General features: G+C 43.7%; 1 protein-coding gene across 2 annotated transcripts in view; it reads left to right on the forward strand.

Moving 5' to 3' along the window:
- The window catches only part of CHRDL1 (chordin like 1), a 37,357-nt gene extending 15,453 nt beyond the window's left edge, over positions 1–21,904 (forward strand). Inside the window, exons 5-12 of one of the 2 annotated variants that reach the window (XM_088527544.1) lie at positions 8,169–8,314; positions 9,267–9,360; positions 12,424–12,491; positions 13,458–13,632; positions 16,504–16,698; positions 18,333–18,500; positions 19,579–19,668; positions 20,901–21,904. In XM_088527544.1, the coding sequence (XP_088383670.1) occupies positions 8,169–8,314; positions 9,267–9,360; positions 12,424–12,491; positions 13,458–13,632; positions 16,504–16,698; positions 18,333–18,500; positions 19,579–19,668; positions 20,901–21,031 (1,067 nt within the window). In that variant the 3' untranslated portion in view covers positions 21,032–21,904. The remainder of the gene's footprint in view (positions 1–8,168; positions 8,315–9,266; positions 9,361–12,423; positions 12,492–13,457; positions 13,633–16,503; positions 16,699–18,332; positions 18,501–19,578; positions 19,669–20,900) is intronic. The other variant, XM_088527545.1, reaches the window with a different exon arrangement.
- The last annotated feature ends 240 nt before the right edge of the window (positions 21,905–22,144 follow it).

Raw genomic sequence — 22,144 nt, forward strand, 5'->3', positions numbered from 1 at the left:
ACAGTTTAGTTTGAACACAAAGCATTGGGGTTAGTCCAATCAACAGAGTTGTTCCAGATTTATTCAACATAACTAAGATCAAAATCTGGCTGACTGGTGCTCTCTTTGCAAGCTCTGTAATCTCTTTCTGCAGGATGCCTCCCTCACCTCTTTAAGTTTCAGGCTGCTCTGTTTTGAACTTGTAAGGATCACATTATCAACACATATTTATTCCTTTATTCCAAATATCTGTCTATATTGAGTAGCTGTTTCTGATGTATAATAACCATCTTCTATTAGCTTAGGTGTAGTAGAGGGGAGAGCCTAAGAAATAGAGCATTTCTGCCTGGAAGCGGGATTCTTTTTCTTTTACTTGGAAACATCACTAGCACTTAGATTCTTTCCAGGACTGGGGAGAGCTCCAGCTGACCCTCGTGGATGCAGACATGAAGGCAGGAGGGGTCAGAGGACTCATTACCACCTTTTCAGAGCCCCATTCCTCTGGTGACAGCAGGCTGGGTCAGATAGCATTAATCAGAACAGCTGCAGGACTGCTTGCATCTAAACAAGGTTATCCCTTTGTCAAAAAGGCTGTTCCAAAAAACAGGGAGACACACACATCCTTTTAGAGCTGGAAAGAAGAGTTTAGCCCAGGTCACCTTGCAAAGGCAATTTCAAAGTAATTGGATTTACTGTAATGCTCTGCACCAGGAGCTCCAAAGCAGACATTTATGGGTCACTCCAATATCTTGTGTGCCTGGCAAAACAGACAGGGACTGTTCTAGCTCCACTTTCAGATGAAGGAAGGAAACCAGAGCAGGAGGCCTTCCTACTCTCTGCCTGGCCTAGGACAAAGTTGTTGCTATTAATGCAGTATTCAGTACTAATGACAGTACTCAGGCTGGCTAATTTGGGAACCCCCGTCCCATACACAAACACAAAGTGAAATCCAGTCTGAGACAGATGCATGCACCCTGTGCATGATAGCCTGTTTCACATTAAAGATATATCAGTGGTAAAGGAATAAATAGTACTTTTTGCACTATGGTAGATCTTTGGCAAATGTAACTTGCAAGCTGGGAGCAGTCGAAAAGAGCTACGGAGGTAACAAGACACTTAAAGCAAAGTTCTGGCATCTCATCTGCAACTCTGCTCCCTGCACTTTATGCTTCCAGCTCCTGGCATGAATTGCAGTCAGTGCAAATTAGCTTTTTATTCTCCATGGCTGCCAATACTTTTATTTCAACCCACTGTGTAAGTTGCAATTCTACCTGCAGGATTTTATCCAGAAATGTAACGTCTTGCACATAAATACATTATCCCATTACTGTTATTCTACACTACTACAGTTAATATTTGAGCCCTCCTAAGAGTTTATCCTTCTCAATGGAATGTGAAGGCTACTCTATTAGCCTTTAACTTTGTTATAAAAACCAGCAGGACACAGACTTGATATGCAAGATTAATCCCTGTATATCTCTGCTGACTTCTGTGTGAGTTACCCTAGAGATGATTTTGGTTGCAGGGAAAAGCCCTTGACGCTGTGAAGGAGAGAGCTAACAATAAATTTCTATCAAGGAGAATTAGGGGGATGTGCAACTCTACCCAGACAAGTGGTTTTCCAAACACAGATCTGAGGTCATCAAAGTGCTGCCCACTGTCTAGGACACTGTATGTACCTAAGCAGGTTCTGGTTTCATATAATTTTCAATAAGCAAAACATGAATCCCAGGGGATTCATTTAGTTATGCTCTCCTTTGGCATCAGACATGCTCATGATCTGCACGTTTGCAAGACCTGGGTTTTATTCCAATTAAGATTCTTCAGAACTGCTCTTTATATACTGCTTCAGATGAGTATTATCCTACAGTTTAACATGCCAAATTTAAAATTCCCCCAAACACCAATTTAAAATCCTGAATTCAAGCTGCCAAGGCAAGCATTATGGTCTCACGTGATGTTACGTTGGTGTACTTGGGATATCCCGATTTCCATACAGAAGCAGCACACGAGCAGACCCATTAGCTGGTGCCCAAACAGAGTCTCCTGCTCCAGGACACAACGTGGTTTCAACAACCCTGGCGTTGCCAGTTGTGTCCAGGAAGCAGGGAAGGTCGCTGGGGGCTCCGGGGCTGTGCAGGAGGGGCGCCAGCACAGCGGGGCCTCCGGCTCTAGCCGGGTGCAGCGCTTACCTGGCCAAAAGGTGCCCGGACCCAGGCCCCATCCCCGTGGTCTGTGCATGTGTACGCTCTGTGGAGCTTCAGCAAACATGTTTCACAAAATCCTCCCTGGATTCAAATTCATAATCTATCATCTGTCTACTTACAAAAGACCAGCGAGACTATCTGCAGCGCAGCTCCCAGTATGGTAAGCTTATTAAGACATGAACCCTCGTGATTCATTTCATATTGTTTAGCACTTGCTTGTTTTTATAAGGGTGGTTCATAAACCAGACAACTGCAAAACGCAAGCGAGGCTGAGTGCCTTGTGTTTCTGCTTGATGTTAAAAGCCCATCTTTTGCAGTAAATGACACTAGGTGACTCTGAATGCTGCAGTTTAAAAATAGTTTCTAAGTCAGCAAGCCAAGAGTCTGTAAGATTTTTTAAGTGATCTTTGCCAGATGTTCTGATACTAAAATAAGCAATAGTGAGAGTGTTAAGGAAAGTACAAACAAGAACAGACAGAGGATTGTACAAGAAAGTATCTGAAGAGAGATGTAATAAAATACACTGGTGCTGTGCGGGGTCCTAACAGACCATACCAAGAGGGGAACAGAAGCACGACTGTCACCTACACACCTTCTTGTACAACCTCTGCTTCAGGGGGACGCTCTGCTACCACTTCAGTCTATTGCTGAAGTAATAGGCCAGTAAAATCAGGAATAATCAGTAAACCCAACACAGTGACTTGGAGAAAGCCAGGATACTTGGTCTCATTGCCCCACAGTGGCTAAGGCTGCCCCAAAGTGATGGATTTTCTTGTCTCGAAGGTTCATCTAATCGCAACAACTTGCTGACTAGCATGCTGTGATCGTCCCCTGACCCTGAGGCTGTTTTGTCAGCCTGGGAGCTCTTGCATCTGAGCATCCTGACTTCATCCTAAGGGATCCACGTTGAAAATTTCATTGACTTTAGTCTGGATCTTCAAGCCTTTCCTTACATAGGTCACACTTCCGTGAAGCTCTCCAAAAGCTGGTTTGCCCTTAGCTAGTTACTGTTTTCTCCTCTCTGCACAGAAATACTTTTGCAGGAGTTATCACTGTTTCAAACACCAGGATCTGCCAGTGGAATTTCTCTCAGCTGTTCAAGGGATTAGTTGCAGATAACTCCTGCTTTTCTGCTCCATTTCCAAGTAAGGGTAAAGCATCTCAGGAACAAGCTTTTATAAGAATCTAGGAAGGAATACAGTTATAAACAGAAGAAGATGAATGATGGTGTTTGTGAAACTGACTGTGATCCATGAACTCGGCATCACTGGCATCCTGAAAGCTCCAGAAACCATGGGTCCTACGCCCTTCAGAGCCTTGGACCATGGAAACCTCTAGCTCATGACGAACCAGGCAGGTTTCCACGAAAATTCAGTGGAAAAATCTGAGGAAACTCCATATTTCCATAAAACACCTATTTATTAAATCCATATCTAGCACTGTTTTGTCAGAAACTATCAGGAAAGCATTAGCACAGCACCTGCTGCCACTTCACTCTGAGTTAGCATCCCTTTATGGTCAGCTTTTTGCCATACTATTTCTCCGCACCCTCTGTCAAAGAGACTATAGTTCACGGGATAAGTGAAATATAGGAATATGCAATTCTATTTCAGGAGAATTTTCATATCAGATTGTACTGTAGATCTGAACTGATATGAATCTTGCTTGTCCAGATCAGTAGTTTCTCCTCGGATAACCTTCCAGTTACACATCCTAAGCAAAGAGAATTACAGCAGGAACCTAGACTGAATCCAGAATGGAATCTTCCTATTGACTTCATTAAGGCCAGGATTTATCTGATCATATGGTAAAAATCAGTGAAAAAAAAAAAGCCTATGTAGACTAGCAGTGGGCAAAATCCCAGGTTTGGAAGAGAAAAATGCTTGTATCCAAGCAATTCAGTTATAGTAGCCATAGTCTCCAATGGATCTTAAAGATTATTTGAAACTAAACACATCCTTGATACAGTTGTCTTTTGTTGCCTGTTGGTAAAATCTGAAACACTCCTTCATCCATGTTCAATCTTTAAAGCTACTTACAGGCTAAGTTCAAATCCAGAGTAAGTCACGTGCTAAGCTGAGGTTGCACATCTTAGCCCCTTGGCACTACCTAATGCTGATGTTTTGGATAAATCAGTGCTATTGCTAACTCATGGTGTTATCCTGATCCTCCTAAAATCACAAGAAATGTAAGTAAGCATCACTGATCATCTTCTGTAGTGAAGTCTGAGCCCTTAGAGAATAAATATCAACCTCAGAAACAAGGCTGCTTCCTTTTCCATTGATGCTACATTATCTTTTCCCTATACATTTTATATTGCTTCCACTGACATGCTGTGAATGGCAAAAACAAAAGCTCAGATTGAACCCTGTTAATTAAAAGGATTCGCACAGATGGTTTGTCTGGTACTTTGCATAGGCGGCAAATTAAAGCAATGTTATTCGGCACCATTAAAATGCCAGATAAAGCTTTGGGAACAACACTCATTAGGAAATAAGGTTTACCAACAGGCACTTTGAGTAGTGCAGTATATTTGTAGTTAATTAATCTGATTCTAACATAACTGCAGTTCAAAATACTGCATGCTGATATGAACTTAATGCCAAGATTTTTCAAAGTTGAAACCTGGCCCTTGCTAAAACAATCCACAATCACTCTAATTTCACATTCTGCAGGAGAACATGATATCATGAGGGAGTCTGAAGTCCTCTAATTAGGTATGATTTAAAGAGCACTAGAAAAAAAAAGGCAAATGCTCATTGTAGGAAGGCAACAATAAACTAGCAAAGACAGAAAGAGAAAGAAAAATTGTACCAGACAGAAATTATATATAGATATACAGTATAAATACAGCTTCATTCCAATTCTACACAGATACTTCGTTTGCAGAGGATCAACTGTACTTTTTAATATGCTGTCCCCAGTATATGATGGTATGTATTTTCTTGCAATAACAGTAAGGAGATCTTGATTCTGAAACCTTCTTTCAAACTTTATTTTATGTACTCAAATAACACTATTCAGTTAGGTGCTAAAAGATTATCATTTGCACAGGTATGTGCTGCATCAGGACCTAAAGCTGATGGTAGAAAATGATTTTGGTTGTAGTCAATACATCACCTAAGCAGTGACAGAATAGGCATTACATGAAAGCACTGATAGAATTCAGTCCCATTTTTCCCATGATAGGCAGGTGTCTTGGGCTATATGTTATAATTTATCTGTTTTAGACCTAATGTCTATGATTAAATTCAAAACAAATATAGGCGAGAAAAACTATCTGCTACAGGGTTGCATGGTCAAAGAACATTTTAGTGGCTTCGTTTAAAATGAAAGCCTTTCTTCACTAGCATCTGCAGCAGAGTTGGATGAGGCACAGTCCCTTGATGATACTTTTGTTACCAAAAGATCTTCTTGGGACAAATAATCCCATTTCCATCTGAAGTGTCATTTAGAAAATTCGCAATTACGTTATGTTCCTCCTAATCCTCTGCTGATCCCAGACGGCCAGCCTGCATCGTCTGCAGACACGTTTCTGACACATTCACTTAGTTTCCTATCCCTGCTCCATGAGACCTACAAGGGTCTCAGAGAGAAAACTATGGTTATCAAGGAGACCACCTATTTGTTATGCAGGCCCTACCATTAAGCAAACAATACTACAGCAGAGACTAAGTTGCTGGCCTGAGCTGGTGCAGAGCAAGTCACCTGATTGCTGCCTAGCCTCTTCCTCCACAGATAACGCAGCAACCAAAAGCATCTTCTTTTTAAGCAGGTTAGGAGATATGATGATTGCTTAACCTGACAGTGCTGGAAGCCAAGGCAGAAATGAGAATCAGAGGGAGCACTGGCTGTACAGGAACGTCGGCTTCCTCCCTCGGCCACATTCCTTCCTTCCTTGGAGCTGGAAAGGCAGCGGTGGTCGCGTCGCAGCCCGCGTGTCCCGTCTTGGCTGTGGTATGCTGGGGCTAATCTCCGGCTGCCTGGGGTCCTGTAGGAGCACTGCAGTAGTTCAACAACTCCATGGATGTCGGAGTAAAAGTAGAAACATCATGTAAACAAAAATCTCACCATCCTTCTTCCATATTTAGAATCAACAATTCAAAGGCATTTGGAGATTTCATAGGAATTTAATTGAGGAATGTTGCATACCAAGGTAAATCTGCAGTAAAATGTACACTCTTCACCAAATTCTCTGAAAAGTCCAGATGAGTCTTTCAAGCACTGGTCTTGGCAAGCATGGGCCAAACACCGTCGGCTGCTGTCGGGCAGGTACTGCACACAGGCAGTGCCCTGCAGAGGCGCTAACAGGCCCTCAACAGGCAAGAACCCTCCATATCCCCCTTTCATTTCTGCTTTCATTCCCCTTCCAGTTCTACTGCTCTTCCAATTGCCTGGGGTGCAAGGGGATAACCAGGGGTTTGGCAGTCTCTTTCTGCTTCCTGTGAGGTGATCTCCAGAAGGCCCATGGAACTGTGGCGACAACTCTCTGGAGGAGGCAGAGTCTGAGAAGCGCCTCTTTATCCATGGTTTCCAATATCCATGCCTAATGTGACAGTAGCTGAGTTTCTCACTTGAATCTCTTGCTGATGATTTACACAAGATATGTCTTAATGAGTGCATACAGCCTGCCCGTCCACGATGTGTATTACTGCTAGAACATACAGAACATGTTGAAAGCACCGCACTGCTGTGCCAAGCACAGGCCTTGCATTCTTCACAAGATTTTGTAAAGGTGTCGATGGACTTCTGTAATTGCACTGAAATAAGGCCATCTCTGGTCACTCAAAGGTGCAAAGACTGTGTCTGTCCTCTGAAGAGAAAGGAAATGCCAGTGAAGGAGCCCTAAATGGCCAACTTCACTTCTGCTGCTGCTCTGCTAACCTAACTAGACCTTCAAACACTGTCGGATGCATGTGCTTCGCAGTCAGATTTGACATTTACCATTGAAAAGATTATTAATATTCGATGGTGCCAACATGCAAAAATGCTCTTATGGAAAGCTCTGAATATCTGCCTCAAACAGCAGTGCTTATCATCAGAAAGCTTCTGCTCTTTTGCTTGAGCCCTCAGCTGAAAAGCTTGAATTCTCTGGCAGCATAATTTCACAGAAAGATCTCCCCATGGTTATCTGATAGACAGGAAAGTGGATGCAGCAAAACCTGTTTTTTCAGGTCAGGCTTCTTTTACATGAAGGCCCATCTCACTAAAAATTTCAGCTTAATTCCTAAAAATCTGCAGTAATTCTGGCTCCAGAGAACAAACACCCCACTGTTACTTCCATGGAGCCCTTGTTCCAAGTGCCTCTTCCCATGCTGAATTCATGTGAATGTAAATGCATAGTGCCAGAATCATAGCCTAGTAAGAATCAGTGGCTCACGTTTTATAGGTGAAATTAATTTCTCTGCACAGTGTGTCAACTGGTAATAGTTAAAACGGTGCAGGGGATGTTCTACCATAAGGTGTGGATGGCTTTAGGTTGTAAAAGAAATTCTGACCCATGTGGTGCCAAGCAGGTTTTAGAGTTGAACTGACGTTGTCACCTTGGGCACTCCGTCCTGGGCGCTGCGTTCTGCAAACAGCGGGTGCTGATCTGCGCAGCTGCTACTTACACACACGGAGGAGAAACAAACTTTTGGGTGGCTTTAAAAATATGTGAAGGTAACAAGTGGGCACATAACTGCACTTGTCTACCCTGGAAGGCATCAGTGCTGTAAGAGGGCAAGAGGAAATGCAGCTGCATGAGCCCTCAATGCTGGCACTGCAGCTGATCATAGAAATCCTAAGACACTTCTCTTTAAGCAAGAATTATTGAAGTTGAGCAAAAAAGCAGCTTAAGAAAGTCATTTTTACTTCGTAGCATGACAAACCTGTCCTTTCCTGAGAAGTAAGGTAAATGGAGACACGATGCTTTTCCTTCCCTGTACTCGTGATACTGCTAACTGTCATGAACGTGAAGTGCTCCTTTCCCATTGCTTCCAGAAGACTCCCTTTTCTCAGTGAGCAGCAAAATCACGGGCAAATCCTGCGAGTACAACGGCACCACCTACCACCATGGCGAAATGTTTGTGGCCGAGGGGCTCTTCCAGAACCGGCAAGCGAACCAGTGCGCGCAGTGCAGCTGCTCCGTAAGTAACACGGGGGAGCCATGCTCTGCCTGTGCTTCACCTCCCCTTTGCAGCGGACAGGCCGCGGAAACGGGATTTGGGAATTAATGCCGAAGCTCGCAGCGTGCTCAGAGCCGCTCTGCAGCACCTGCTAAATGCCAGGCAGCCTCTTACTAAAACAGTGTACAAAGCTCACCCTGTCCAGCAGCTACCCTAGGTGAGCGCGCGCTGCACAGGCAGCAGGTAAAATACTGCTGCTTGGCATATGGAGAGGAATTTGCTTCAGCCTGTCTGGAAAATACAGCACTAAGTCACCACTGAAACTAGATTCATTTGGGCCAAGCTGACAGCCCAAGGCTGGCACTGGGGAGCTCACTCAGGCCACAAATCCATCTCAAAACAGGGGGCTTGGTCCAGGTCAAATGCAGCATATGCCAGCGGTCACCCCGGGACACTTGTGAGCTCCTGCTGAACAAAACAGCCTTCTCACTCCAGGCAGCTCTTCAGCAAGAAGCCCTGGCAGCTCCGGACCTCATCTGATCAAATGGCCATGCTCTACATTAACAGTAACTAGGGATTTAACAGGCCAAGTGCTGGAGTGACTTTGTGAGTGTAGGTTTCAGTCACTGCTGAGTCTTCCCTGCAGATCGATGGTAAGAGGCAGCAGGGCTAATTGACCCAGGGTTGTTTTAGTCCCAACCCTCTCAGGTATATTTTGAGCCTAAAATCATCGTGGTTCTTTTCCCCCACCTCCTCTCCTTTTCCCTGCATATTTTTCAAAGGGAGACTTTCCTCTGCATGACGATAAATTTAAGAAATGCTATCCAGACTTTTCATTGGTCCAACATTCTGCTTTTGAATACCAGGGTGACATTTGTGTAAACATCAGTACATATATCTATCAAAAATGCACACACAGTACCATATGAATCAATGCCTCTCCTTCTAAATGCTCCTTGTGTTTCACCGGCAGGAAGGGAATGTGTACTGTGGGCTGAAGACGTGTCCCAAACTAACTTGCTCTTTCCCAGTTTCTGTTCCGGAGTCCTGCTGTCCAGTTTGCAGAGGTAAGTCCTGGCCCATCTATAGGAGGTCACAGGTTTGAATTTGCTTCTTCTCCTGTCAGAGTCCTGCCAGACCTGTGTGCTGCCACTCAGGCCTGCACTTTTCCCATTTACCTTCAGTAGCAAATGTGGGAAAATTTAACCTTGCATTCCAGCAGTGAACCGTTTCTTGACCATTTTCCTAAACTGAAACAGGGGAGAAAGCACCGATGGCAAAGTTGCATCCCTACCAAGAGGTGAATCAAGGGTTCATACAATGAACTGAAATAGCTGCCACAGCTCTGGGTAGAAAAGGTCTGAATTAAAAATAAGCCCCTATCAAGTTACCAGACCAGCTCTAGCTGTACACGACACAAGAGCTTCAATTCAAAGGATAAGGCGAGTTGCTCTCCTTTACACTAGGTGCTAACCTATATTCAGATAATTTGGGGATTTTACTAGTAATTGCATCTTAGATCTTGCACACACAGGGAACTTGAGTCTCCAGAAGTGCTGCCAGCCCTCGCATCCTTCCCAAATGTCCAAGCCTACAAGTTTGTCTAAAAGCCTATGTAAATGCCTAACAATTTCTAAATGCATTTTATCTCACCATTGACACTGTGGCTTTTGAATTACCATCTCGAGGGTCTCTAAGCACCTTTGGACAGTTCTCAAAGATGCAGACAGGACATAATGGTGTTTATAGTTTTCAGATGTGCTGCTCTATTGAGATGAGTGACACCAGGCTGCTTTGAAAATCTCTCCCACTTGCATCTCTGTGCACGTTCCATAGCGATGCAGATTTGAAACCAACCTGTTACAGATATAAAAATCAAAGTTTTGCTGCAGAAATCAGTCACTGAAACCAAAGAGGCAATCATTAAGGAAAATAAGATCTTTACAAGTAGTATTTTTGTATAAAATTAAGAGATTAAATTGGATTATGCAGTAGAAGAGACCCAGTGTCTCCATTTTTGCAGACTTTTTTCTTGAAATGTTTCCTACTGTTTATAGTCTTATACAAAACCCTTAAGAATTTTCATTTCTCTCCTACCCAACCATATCCTTTGCAACATGGCTCAAGCTGTTTTATCTCCCCCTGTGACGCCTACAAAATGCAAACCTAAGTGCAATGTCGGCACCAAGACACCAGCACAGCTCGGGGGGAGGAACCTGAGAGTCAATTCCTGCTCCCTGCATGGCCAAGAAATACTAACACAACATATTCAAACTTGCTGAATATCCCATTCATTTCTCCACTAGAATGGAGCCACTAGAGAAGGCTCCAAACCCTACAGCTCGAATGTTAGTTTACAGCAGGATCCATCTTCTATTAAGTGAAGGGCAAAGCTCTCAAACGCTGCGAGCAGAGAGCACGCAGGGTGCAATGAAGAGGTGGGTCCCTGATGGATCCCACTGAGTTAAATGAACCGAGCCGGGCCCCGGACTGGCATCATTCCCATATCAGCACCACGGCTCTCGAGGCAGCCCCCCCGTTTGTGTGTCCCGTGGCCGCGCGGCGCTGATGCTGCCGGTCACACGGGCCGCCGGGGCCGGCCGTGGCGCCGCGTTCCAGCCGCAGCTCCGCTCGGAGCCACTCGCTTTTATCTCTGTCTCTGTCTCAGCTCCCAGGCTGGGGAAAATGCCAAGCTCGGCTCCACACTGAATGATTTCTCCTCATATAATTTTTTCAAGAATTGAATGTCAGTTCAAGCTTCATAGCTCATCGTATCAAGGAGTATCTCTCATTACGACTTTAAAACCTCTTTAAACCGCATTCTCTTTCCACATTCCCTCTCCCTCCAACCAGAACTGATTTTTCCCTGTGAAAGTTTCTGCGGTGGCTCCTGCTCAGTAATGTTTGTATTTATGAAGCCGCCTTTACCCAGCAAGCAGCTAACACTGCTCCTGAGCAGGAATGGAGGGGTCCCCCTTCCCTCCAAGCTCCCTCTCTGCAAATGACAGGTTTGGCTGTGAGGAACCGAGCCTGGCCCTGTGAGGCCCTCACGGTGTCTCACCAACTTGTCTCCTTTTGCAGCACAAACACAGACTGCCCTGCAAAATCCCTGTCTCTTTTCCAGCAGAATGTCCTTACTTTGCTGTGAATGCACTAGGTGTTGAGAGTCTTACTCTGCAGTATTTTATTTGCCTGCTTTGGAACAGCAGGGCTGGACAGTTCACACTCCACACATGCAAACAGAGGTTCCTACGTGCTTAGATGGGATCCAGCCGCAGTGGGCCCATTTCTCATACATCCTGACGTAACTCTCTGCATGCGCCTGAAACAGCTTCTGCTTTTTGTTTAGTGCACTATGCACTCGGCAGTGTCATTCCTGTTTAGCAAATAGTCCATCTTGGCAGAGGTCTGGCCTGCAGGAACAGATGACAGAGCCTCCCTGCTTCATATCATACCTAAGAGATGAAGTCCAAATTATCAGTTTCTCTTAAATGAAGAATAAATAAATAAATAAATAAATAAGCACATAAATCCAAGGGTAAACAAATGCAACTTGCACTTTAAACTTAGCTGTAAGGTTAGGTGAGACTTCTCTCCTAAGTATCATAGAATCACAGAATGCTTAAGGTTGGAAGGGACCTCTAGAGGTCATCTAGTCCAACCCCCCTGCACACGCAGGGTCACCTAGAGCGCGTGGCACAGGACTGCGTCCAAGCGGGTTTGGAAGATCTTCAGAGAAGGAGACTCCACAACCTCTCTGGGCAGCCTGTTCCAGTGCTCTGGCACCCTCACTGTTAAGAAATTTTTCCTCAAGTTCCTGTGGCACTTTTGATGCTTTAGTTTATGGCTGTTTCCTCTAGTTCTGTTGGTGGCCACCAGTGAAAAGAGGCCAGCACCTTCCTCCTCACTCCCTCCCTTGAGGTACTTATAGACACTGCTCAGGTCCCCCCTCAGCCTTCTCTTCTCCAGGCTGAACAGGCCCAACTCCCTCAGCCTCTCCTCATAGGGCAGATGTTCCAGGCCCCTGATCATCCTTGTAGCCCTGCGCTGGACTCTCTCCAGCAGCTCCACATCTCCCAAGGCATTACATTGTTATTCCCCTAAGTGATCCCGTTCTGCTTCGCCTGCAGGAGATGGAGAATTATCCTGGGAGCACTCCGACGGAGACATCTTCCGGCAGCCGGCCAACAGGGAAGCTGTAAGTGGGGCCTGCAGTTTAAAGATACATTTTCCTGCTGTGCTGTGCATGCAAGTACTTTGGGGAAAAAAAGTAAAAGGATGTTACTAGGTCTGACAAGGTATAAAAATATCTACTGCTACGTCCTGGGTTCTGTAAATCTAGCCCAAAATTGATTTCTTCCACTTCTACAAGCTGCTTAATAAACTCAACCTGAATTCAAGAACAATTCCAAAAGACAAACTCCAGTCAGCTCCCATGGGCTCTGGATTTGCTCTTCTGGATTGGCTGTATATGCCACCAGTGAATAAAATACCGTGGTATTTTGTCATACAAAAAAAAAAAAAAGATTTACTTTTCAATCATAATGACAAACATTTCTCAGCTGACATATCCACATTTACTTCAGGGCTTCACTATCTCCAGCGTTAAGAGTAACAATTAACAATATATTTCATATGAGAGGATTTTGAGGATTCTTACGGTAGCATTCAGAGAAAATATGAGGAGTTTTTAAGCATTCAGAGGCACGACCTCAACACATGAACCACCAGGTCTTTACATTACTGAGAAGAACTGTGCCTTTCACCACAGCTGCTGTAATACACACTCTCCCTTCATGCTCACGGGCATTTTGGAAAATAATTTTCCAAAAACAACCATAGTATTTTTGCTCTAGAAAACACACTGCACGGACTACTTTCTTCTGCACATGGAATGAAATGTTGCAGTCTGCGAGCTCAGCCAGTCTCTAGTCTGGCTGTGCTTCGCCTGTGCAAGCGGGGTTGCACCAGCTCTAGCAAGGAGCACAAAGCTGCAGCGGGAGAGTCATCCTCACCGTGTGTTTTATTCAATTAGGTGCCATCCGTTATACTGTGAGCCTCTTTGATGGCAGTGACAACACACTTGCCTGAACTCCCCTTGGAGCGCAGCCTCCTGCTCGTGTTTGCTGGGCAGGCCGCTGACCTTGCTGCTTTCTGTCTGCAGAGGCACTCGTACCCCCGCTCGCACTACGAGCCGCTGCCCAGCTCGGCCAGGCAGGCGGGCAGCGCCCCGCGCTTCCCGGGCGCCAGGAGCAACCGCGGCGTCCTGCCCGACCCCCAGCAGGCATCGGGGACCATCGTGCAGATCGTCCTCAACAACAAGCACAAGCACGGGCGAGGTAAAGAGCAGTCTTTATTACACTGGTACTTGGGATCAGGTATCTGCCACCTAGAGCTCTAAAAGCTGCCCAATATATAGGGCAGAGTCTTGCAAATTCACACTGGGACCAAGAGACCCAAATCGGAAAGCTGAAAAGCAGTAAATGATTCAAGGTATGAAAATAGCTCTTGACGGGAGTCTGCATGCCTGCACATGGGACACAGGTGCCTGTCACTGCCTGGGCATTGCTCCATCGCCCATCTCTGTGTCACTTTGCAGCACGGGGCTGGAGGGCACCACCAGCCTTTGGATTTGCTAACAGGTTCACAGAGAGACTTGGTCAGTAGGAAACAACCGATCTGTGGTTGTTTTCTTTATGTTGTCTCCTATCCTGTAACTTAAGTGCCTGTAAGCAGCATGTGTGCAGCCAGTGCTCCACAACTGCACTAGGTTACAGGGACGTCAGGGCTTTAAGCTTATACATCAAACCTTGAATAGGCCGTATTCCTGCTGCATTGCAGAAAGGACAAAAACAGAGGTAGTGGGGACAGCAGAAAGGGTGGAATGTCCCGTTCCAGCTTGCTCCTGTGGGTGCAGAGGCTTGCAGGAGCACAACTAAAAGCCATAAAGGAAATAGGTGTAAAGGGCAACCATAAAGAACAGCTACCCACAAGTACCAGTCAGTGCAAACTCCAGAGCAACCCACAAAGAGTTAAAAGCCCTTGTATTATGGCCAACTAATCTTTTAAGGTATTAGCTAACAGCAGGAATGTTGGCCATAGGATCTTTATTATCCACCTGAACAACCATGAAAAAACATTCAGATCATGCCAGTGTTTTATGCTGAATCTAGGAGCAGGAATCTCCATGCAGTGCAATATCTTTGACGTGTAATTCACACATGAAGACATCATCAAAGCAATTTCTAACTGATTTGTCTCAGCAAATAAAAAGCATACAGGCGAGCAGCATATTTCTGGACGCCGTATAGTAACAGCCACAACTTCAGACAGTCACTGCCCGGAGAGTGTCTGAGAGGTCCCCACAACGGAAACCAGAATGCTGACCACATCTTTTCTTTTGTTCTTGTGCAATTAACAAGTATTTTATTAATTAATGCACATGCCCCTTGAGACACATTTCAACAAGCTAAAAAATAAACATGCAAATACTGTGCAGTTGCACGGATAGAGATTTATGATTCCGAACATAAAGAGCACTGAAAAGACGACATGTGCCGTATTTTGGCTTGTACTGGAGGCTTCAGCTGCTACTCCAGAGTACTTTGTTAAACACATCCTTAAAACAGCAAGAATATCTATCCACGTGATATCAGGAAAAAATCACAGAGCAAGTATGTCCCTAAGAAGTCTAGGAAATTCTAGGAGAAAACGCTACATAAGCATCAATATAACCAATAATACATCATTTAATCATATAATAAACCTAAATACTTACCAATTCTATCTCACTTATACTTGCTTTCTCTCATATTCTGACTATACAGATAACATTTAATTCATTTTTATGGAAGAAGCAAAACTGTTTTTTTACATTTGTAATAAAAGCAGTTCTTAGGAAAGAGTTAAAAAGTAGCAAATTATATACCAAATGATGGCATAACCCCATGAAAGACAATACATTACAAAGAACACCCACCATAAATCTCAGTAACTCAGTAAAGTATAAGCCAGTTGGTCACATCTGTTACCAGTTAGATGTAAATTTCAGATTACAGATAAAAATTAAATTGCTTTTGAAAGTTACAGGCAAAATAGGAACATATTTTACAAATAAAAGCATTAATAAAAATGATGGCATATTAGAAGAATTGGAAATATTTACAACATATCCCAGCTTCAGATCAGTTGCTCTTAGAAATCAGGCAGTGCCCTTTCCTTCACCTTGTTAGGATTAGTTTGCATTTTTCTTTGTGTTTATAAAATATTTAGAAAGAAAGAAGTATGGTTTATAGGGCAAATGCAGACATGCTGTAAAGTGATATAATTCCCATTAGCTGTAGGGTGACCCAAACTGCCTTCTACCAGGTATGGATTTTCTCCACACTCATTTTGCCAGCTGTATTTGTCTCAGGGGCACTGATGAATGAATATTTTGAGATGCTTAGATGCTGTTGGAATGAAATTTCATTGCCATATGCATCTTCTCATGTTAATGTTATCTTTGGATTACAAAAATCAAACACCTCTACATACCTATAGACATATCTATCTCCCTCCAAAAATAAAAAGTATCAAACTTCAGTTTTCAAAATTATCCTGCTCTACTCTATGTGTTGTGTAGCAGGCCGGCCCATGTGAAAGCAATAAAAGTCCCATGTGGCACTAATCCACCCTGCTGATAGCAAGGCTCTCCCTGCAAAGGCAGCGCACAGCTAATGGTGAGAAAAATTGTGCAGATGGCTCAGTAGCAAATGTCATGATGTTGTTGGGTGCAGATTTAATTGCAGAAGCCAGAGCCAGTTTAGCAGCTGTGTCCTGTATGTGACTGAGAGCACGAAGGGGGAGAAGGAGAGTGTTTTATAAGCCAGGTAATGATGCACAACAGAAACGCATGCACTGGCGAAGAGCTGGTCAAAACCTAGAACAGCCACCTTCACTGTTCTGCTGAAATTAGTCAGGGACATCAGTGTTGGCAGAGTTGGAATAAAGGCAAAGCGGTTCAGAAAAGAATGATCAAAAGCTTATACTCATTGTCTTTTAAGGGGCAAAACTCCCACTAAAGTTATCAGGCAGTGGAATGGGCCAGAGATGCTAACAAATTATGTACAAGGATACTGCTTTAAACAAATGTGCATGAAGCAATCTAACACTGAGGTGAGCATACCTTTTCCAGTTGTATGTTTTCTTCATTTTCTCTTCTTTTGTAGTGTGTGTTTCAAACGGCAAAACATATTCACATGGTGAATCTTGGCATCCTAATCTCCGGGCCTTTGGAATTGTAGAGTGTGTGTTGTGCACCTGCAACGTCACCAAACAAGAATGTAAGAAAATTCATTGTCCAGAACAATATCCCTGCAAATACCCTCAGAAAGTAGAAGGAAAATGCTGTAAAGTCTGTCCAGGTAAAACAAAAAGTTGATTGCAGACCACCTTCTTGCTGTGCATGTTAAGGGGCTTGGCTTGGTCACGAGACGTCTCATGAAACCAGCACGAGCTGTGCCCAGTGATCCTGTCTGTGTGCAGGGACAGCCAGAGCAGTCCCCTCACTGCTCCTCTGCAAGCCTGCCTGGGGCACACAGGTTCTCATTGCTCACTGACTTTCCCTCTAGTATTAGCATGGCTTCTTGACACTCATTTCCACAGAGAGGGGTACAAAAACACGCACAGAAAGTGCATGTGCATGTGCAGTGCCCTCGAAGACTCTCCTCTGCTGCCCCAACCGTGGAGCTCACAAAACATGCAGATCGTTTTACAGCTTGCAAGATTTGCATGGAGATACTATCATTCCTGCTTTGCAAAACATACCACAAGCATTCAAAAGCACTGATTACAAAATGATTTGTCTCAATTATATAATTTAATCCTTGATATGAATACTAAGTTAATACAAGCTTAGTATTACCTTTCTGTGCTGCGCTAATCAGTAAACTTCTGTATCATTACTTAGTAAAATTAATGCCACAACTAATCTGCTGATCTACCGGCAGGTCTGCCAAATGACCAGCCATGTTGCATATGACATAAAGAGCAAAGGCGTATCCTATTGCATTTCATTTTTGATTTGTATGGCCCATCCTGTTTGTTTGGTGATGCACTGGGCAGAAACACTCTGAGGAAATGAGTTGTTCATTCCTGAACAGACCTGGTCGCGAAGGCACGTCCCACTTCACTCCCTGGGAGGGAGCGCAGCGCAGTGGCCGTGGGTAGGCGGGAGGCGACCAGCTGGATCCCTCTGGATGTTAGTGAATACTGGGTACCCCCTGGCTTTTATGGGGCTCATTCGAAGATGAGAACAGTCAACAAAATTTAGCTGACTGGCTTGAATGGAAAAAGTATAGTAAAAAGAAAGTTACTGACTTTTTCTTTGAGATCTTATGTGTCAGTTTTTAAGAAAGTTGAGCCTTTCTACTCCGTCTGTCTTATATATGTTAAGATGTATTTATTACTAGGTTTTACCTCAAGCTGGAGAACTTACTAAGTCTGACTTTCTCACTAAACTGCATCTTATATCTCTCTTACATTCTTGTCCGACCTCCAGTGACCACCAAAATATTTACGATTTCAATTGTATGGCCCATTATTCGTCCAGGTGGGCAGAGATAAGGCGCAGCGGGGCTCCTCCGGGCCCGCACACACCTAGAGCTGGCCGCGTTCTTGTGGGCCTGCTGGCTCGCTGGCTGCTGCCGAGCAAAACGCAGGATGTGTCGGTTCTCCCTGCTCCTCCCCTCAGCAAAACACTAACTGGGGTCTCTTCACTCTGTCCAACCACTGATTTTCATTTAGTTATTTAATTACCTCTGAGACTTCTACCATTATTTCAGATCTTCTAGAAAAGTGGACAATGGGCTCAAAAATTATGAGGATACTGATAGATCAATAGCATAGCTATATACAGCTCATTTCCTTAAGAAACTGGGTTATAAATCCATATACTATCTCTCTACCGTGCACAGGCATTCAGAACCAAGCAGAATAGATATGGTTAAAACTATAATATGTGTTTTGGTTTTTGTGCTTTTTTATTTTTCCTTAACAGAAGAAGCGCCAAGTCAGAGCTTTGACAACAAAGATTTTTTCTGTGGCAAAGAGACATTGCCTGTCTATGAATCCGTTTTCACAGAGGAAGGAGAAACCATCAGAAAAATTGCAGTAGAGACTGAAAAGCCACCTCAAATAGAAATACATGTGTGGACAATTAGAAAAGGTGAGTTAGGCAAGTTCTTTCTTTACACAGCACATCATTCTCCATTAAAATCTCAAGCCTGGATGCTGGGTGCAGTCCTTCTGACTGGCACAGCACCATGACAACCCCTTCCAGCATACTCAAATTTTGCTACACAAAAGCCTTAATAAACCCCCAAATTCTAGTTCTGAAAGTGCCTGGCCTTCACTGTGAGCAGGCAGATTGTCAGAAAAATGCTATGTCATTTATCACTGAGAAGCAGACAGCCAAGGTTTAACCAGCTGCTTGAAGGTTCTTATTTAGCATAGATGAAAAAGCTTTCCAGTGAAAACAGCCTTAGTGATGTGTTACTACATCTGTAATGGTCTAAACTACCAGCAAGAAGTATTTCTTGGATGGAAGTAGTAATTTTCAGCAGAACAACTGGTACAGTTAGAAAAAAACTAGAAAACTTTCAGAAGCCCAAGCATTTCTGCAAGTCTTCAGCAGTTAGTATGACAAAAAATACTTTCTCCAGCCCCCTGCAAATTTTACCTACTTTAAGCAGAAAGCATGTAATTCTCTTAGGAGAAGTGTGTTTAGCGCAAGCCTTTTCCATGTAAACGATACACTTCCAGATTTCTTTTTCAAGCACAAAGCCAAACCCAAACTGTGACCAGAAGAGCAGTCAGAGGCTCTGATGGTTAATAAACACCCTGTGTGTTCAAGAAATGATGATTTGACAGTGATGTTGCCTGCTGGCTCATGACAGGCAAAATGATATCTGACAGCAAAATGATAGTGCTTTTCTTCAGGACACGGGGATTTTGGCTTCTGCTCTAATCTTGCATTCACTCGTACTAGGGAAAGGTTTGGCTATGGTAGAAAAGTGTCAGCTCATTCTCCCCCTGCCCAGAAACTCTCTGCAACCATAAACTCACGCAAGAAAAACATGGAGGTAGCAAATAGAGCCAAAGGGAATAGGCTCAAAATGCAGGTTGCTGGTCAGGATTTGGGTGCGCGCTCGGCACGGCGGCGGCTCGGCTCCGCGGCGCAGGGCAGGCCGGCACGCGCTCCGCGGCCGCTCCGCTAACACGCGCTCCTCCTCTCTCTGCTCAAGGGATCCTGCGCCACTTCTACACTGAGAAAATATCCAAGAGCGAATTTGAAGAACTTCCCTACTTCAAGCAGATAACAAGAACAACCCCTAGTAAGTAACATCCTGATCTCCTCGGGTTTCTCTTCTCCATATGAGAAGAGAATATTCTCCTTTTTACTCCACATACTCAAGCAGATAAGCTAATTTTCCCCCAGTACATGCCTTCAGTATTTTGTAGGTATAAATCAAAATCATGAAAATGCAGCAATTTAAAACACAGGCACATGTAAGAGGGGAACGTGGCCATGCTGTGCTGGCCGCCTGTCATTTTGAGAACATACAGGATAGACGGGTCTCTGCTCTCACTGCCATGACTGATGGCAGCGGAGCTGCAGCGCAGCAGCACAATTTGGCTTCGTGTAAGCAACGTTTCAAGCGACCATAATTTTTCTGGAAGTTATTCAGGATAGAAAAACTCAACATGATTAAAGGAGTTCTCCTATATATATATGTTATATTTGAAAGAAGACACTCCTATGTTTCAGATTTTTTTTAAAGGAGTTGTAATTCATTTATCACTCTTGACTACATTTCTTTTTTGTATTTCATCCACCTTGGGATATGACAGTTGACTTGACAGTTTAATTAAAGTATAGCTATTTTTATCTCCCAGTTCTTTTGCATGACTAGTTGCCATTTTTATGAGCTTCCAGTTAGGCAGGGAGGTATTTTTCACAGGAATAATCTAGACTTGAGGATACAGGATTAGTGAGGGGTAGACACCTCATGTAAAAGGTTTCCCGATTTTTTTCCTTTCAGCCTTTCCTAAGCTTCCCAGTCCTTGTCACCTGCACTGTTTATTCGAGTTACCAGAACCACAAGCATGTCTATTCACATTACCAAAAATGTATAGTAATGGTAATATCCAAGGAACACAGTCTGTATTTAGCACAGTTAGGCAGAGTTCTCACTGCATGAAACACATAGACTTCCTCCTGACTTTTCAAAACTTTAGTTCACCATCAGATTCCAGTTCTCACATTGCTTTGCCATAAACCAGAGTATCTCACTTCAGAAATGGCTGAAATGAATAGGGGCCAATTATAGCACCACTGAATTAAAGAGGGAGATAATATTCTGGTCCTAGATTATGTTTTTTAAACAAGTTATTTTGCATGGACTCTATTACATGATTGTAAGATGCTTCAAATATTTTCCATGGGAGGATTAGACAGTCTCTCTTTACCATTGTGAATCAGTTTGTCCAGAGAGTGCTTGTAAATGACTCCGACGTTCTCTGTGCCCTTTCTGAGTATCTTTCTCCTTTGTATTTTTGTTTTCAGGCCAGTGGAAAATATTTAGCGAGGGAGAAGCTCAGATCAGCCAAATGTGTGAAAGCAGAGTGTGCAGGACTGAGCTCGAGGATTTGGTAAAGGTTTTGTACCTTGAAAAGTCTGAAAAGGGTCACTGTTAAGGGAGACAGCACTGGAGGGAGAAACACAAGAAAACTTATGAAAACTTGGATCTGCAGCTGGACTGCAGGCTTATTTTGCTTAAGTCAACAGTTGCCCTAAAACTCAAAACTATAATGCAGTAATTATTCACATCATGCACAGCAAATTTGCTGCTTTATGTGTAGTGGTCTGTGTCAACCGTTTAAATATCTCCTCAAAAAGACTAGGAGGCTCTGTATTACTGGTGGGGGAAGGAGAAAAAGAGACTGTAGTTTCTTAGAGTTGCATTTCTTTACAAGTTAAAAAAAGAAAACAGAACATTTTTATTATTATTATTTGGCAAGTTATTCAAACTAATGAAAAGAAGGACACCTAATAAATGTGCAGGAGCTACAGAGAGTATTATTTCCTGTGCTGAGTTTATTCCGTTTCTGGTGTTGAAATGACTCACAGATTTTTAGAAGGGGAGGAAAAACACAAATATAACACAATACTTGTGTTGGAGACATAAAAAACAGATTTAAGCTAACAAATTTGTAAGCAGCCTGCCTTTGGGATGATGTCTTGCAGTTGAGCAAACTGAGTCCATAAACTGAACAGCAGGTGTTAGTGGGAATCACTATATTTTTGCAGCAATTTGAGAAAATCTTCACTTTTAAGTGGTTTTCACTCAGTTTCCACCACCCACTTCTCTAAATAAAGTGTAACGTGTTAGCTCCCTATCACGGCCCTAATAACTTCATTCTTGTGGGCCCTATTAACACACGTCTTGGCTGATATCCTGCCTTACCCGGCGTGTGGCGGAAGGTGGGGAAGTATTCCCAGCACTTCCAAAACTCCTAGCAGGTTAAACATCCCCACTAATAACTCCTTAGGATTGTGACCTTCCTCCACTGATGCTTTCCAATTTGGAAGTGCTGCATTTTCTCGTGGTGGCCTCTCACTTCTGAAGCAAACTTTAAGGACAAGCCTCCCCCGTGACAAGTACCGATCGGCTGTAGCGGGCCTTTATGGCAGAGCAGCTTTGTGCAAGTTGCTTTCTTCCTGAAAAAGAAAGCTCCGATAGGCAGTTGGAAGGTTAAGTGGAGTATAGTGTGCCCATGGTGTGCTTAAGGAAGGTGGTTCCCATCTCC

The sequence above is a fragment of the Tinamus guttatus genome, unplaced genomic scaffold (assembly GCF_059628265.1).
Source record: "Tinamus guttatus ecotype Peru unplaced genomic scaffold, ASM5962826v1 Tinamus_guttatus_pri_ptg000287l, whole genome shotgun sequence".
NCBI lineage: Eukaryota > Metazoa > Chordata > Aves > Tinamiformes > Tinamidae > Tinamus > Tinamus guttatus.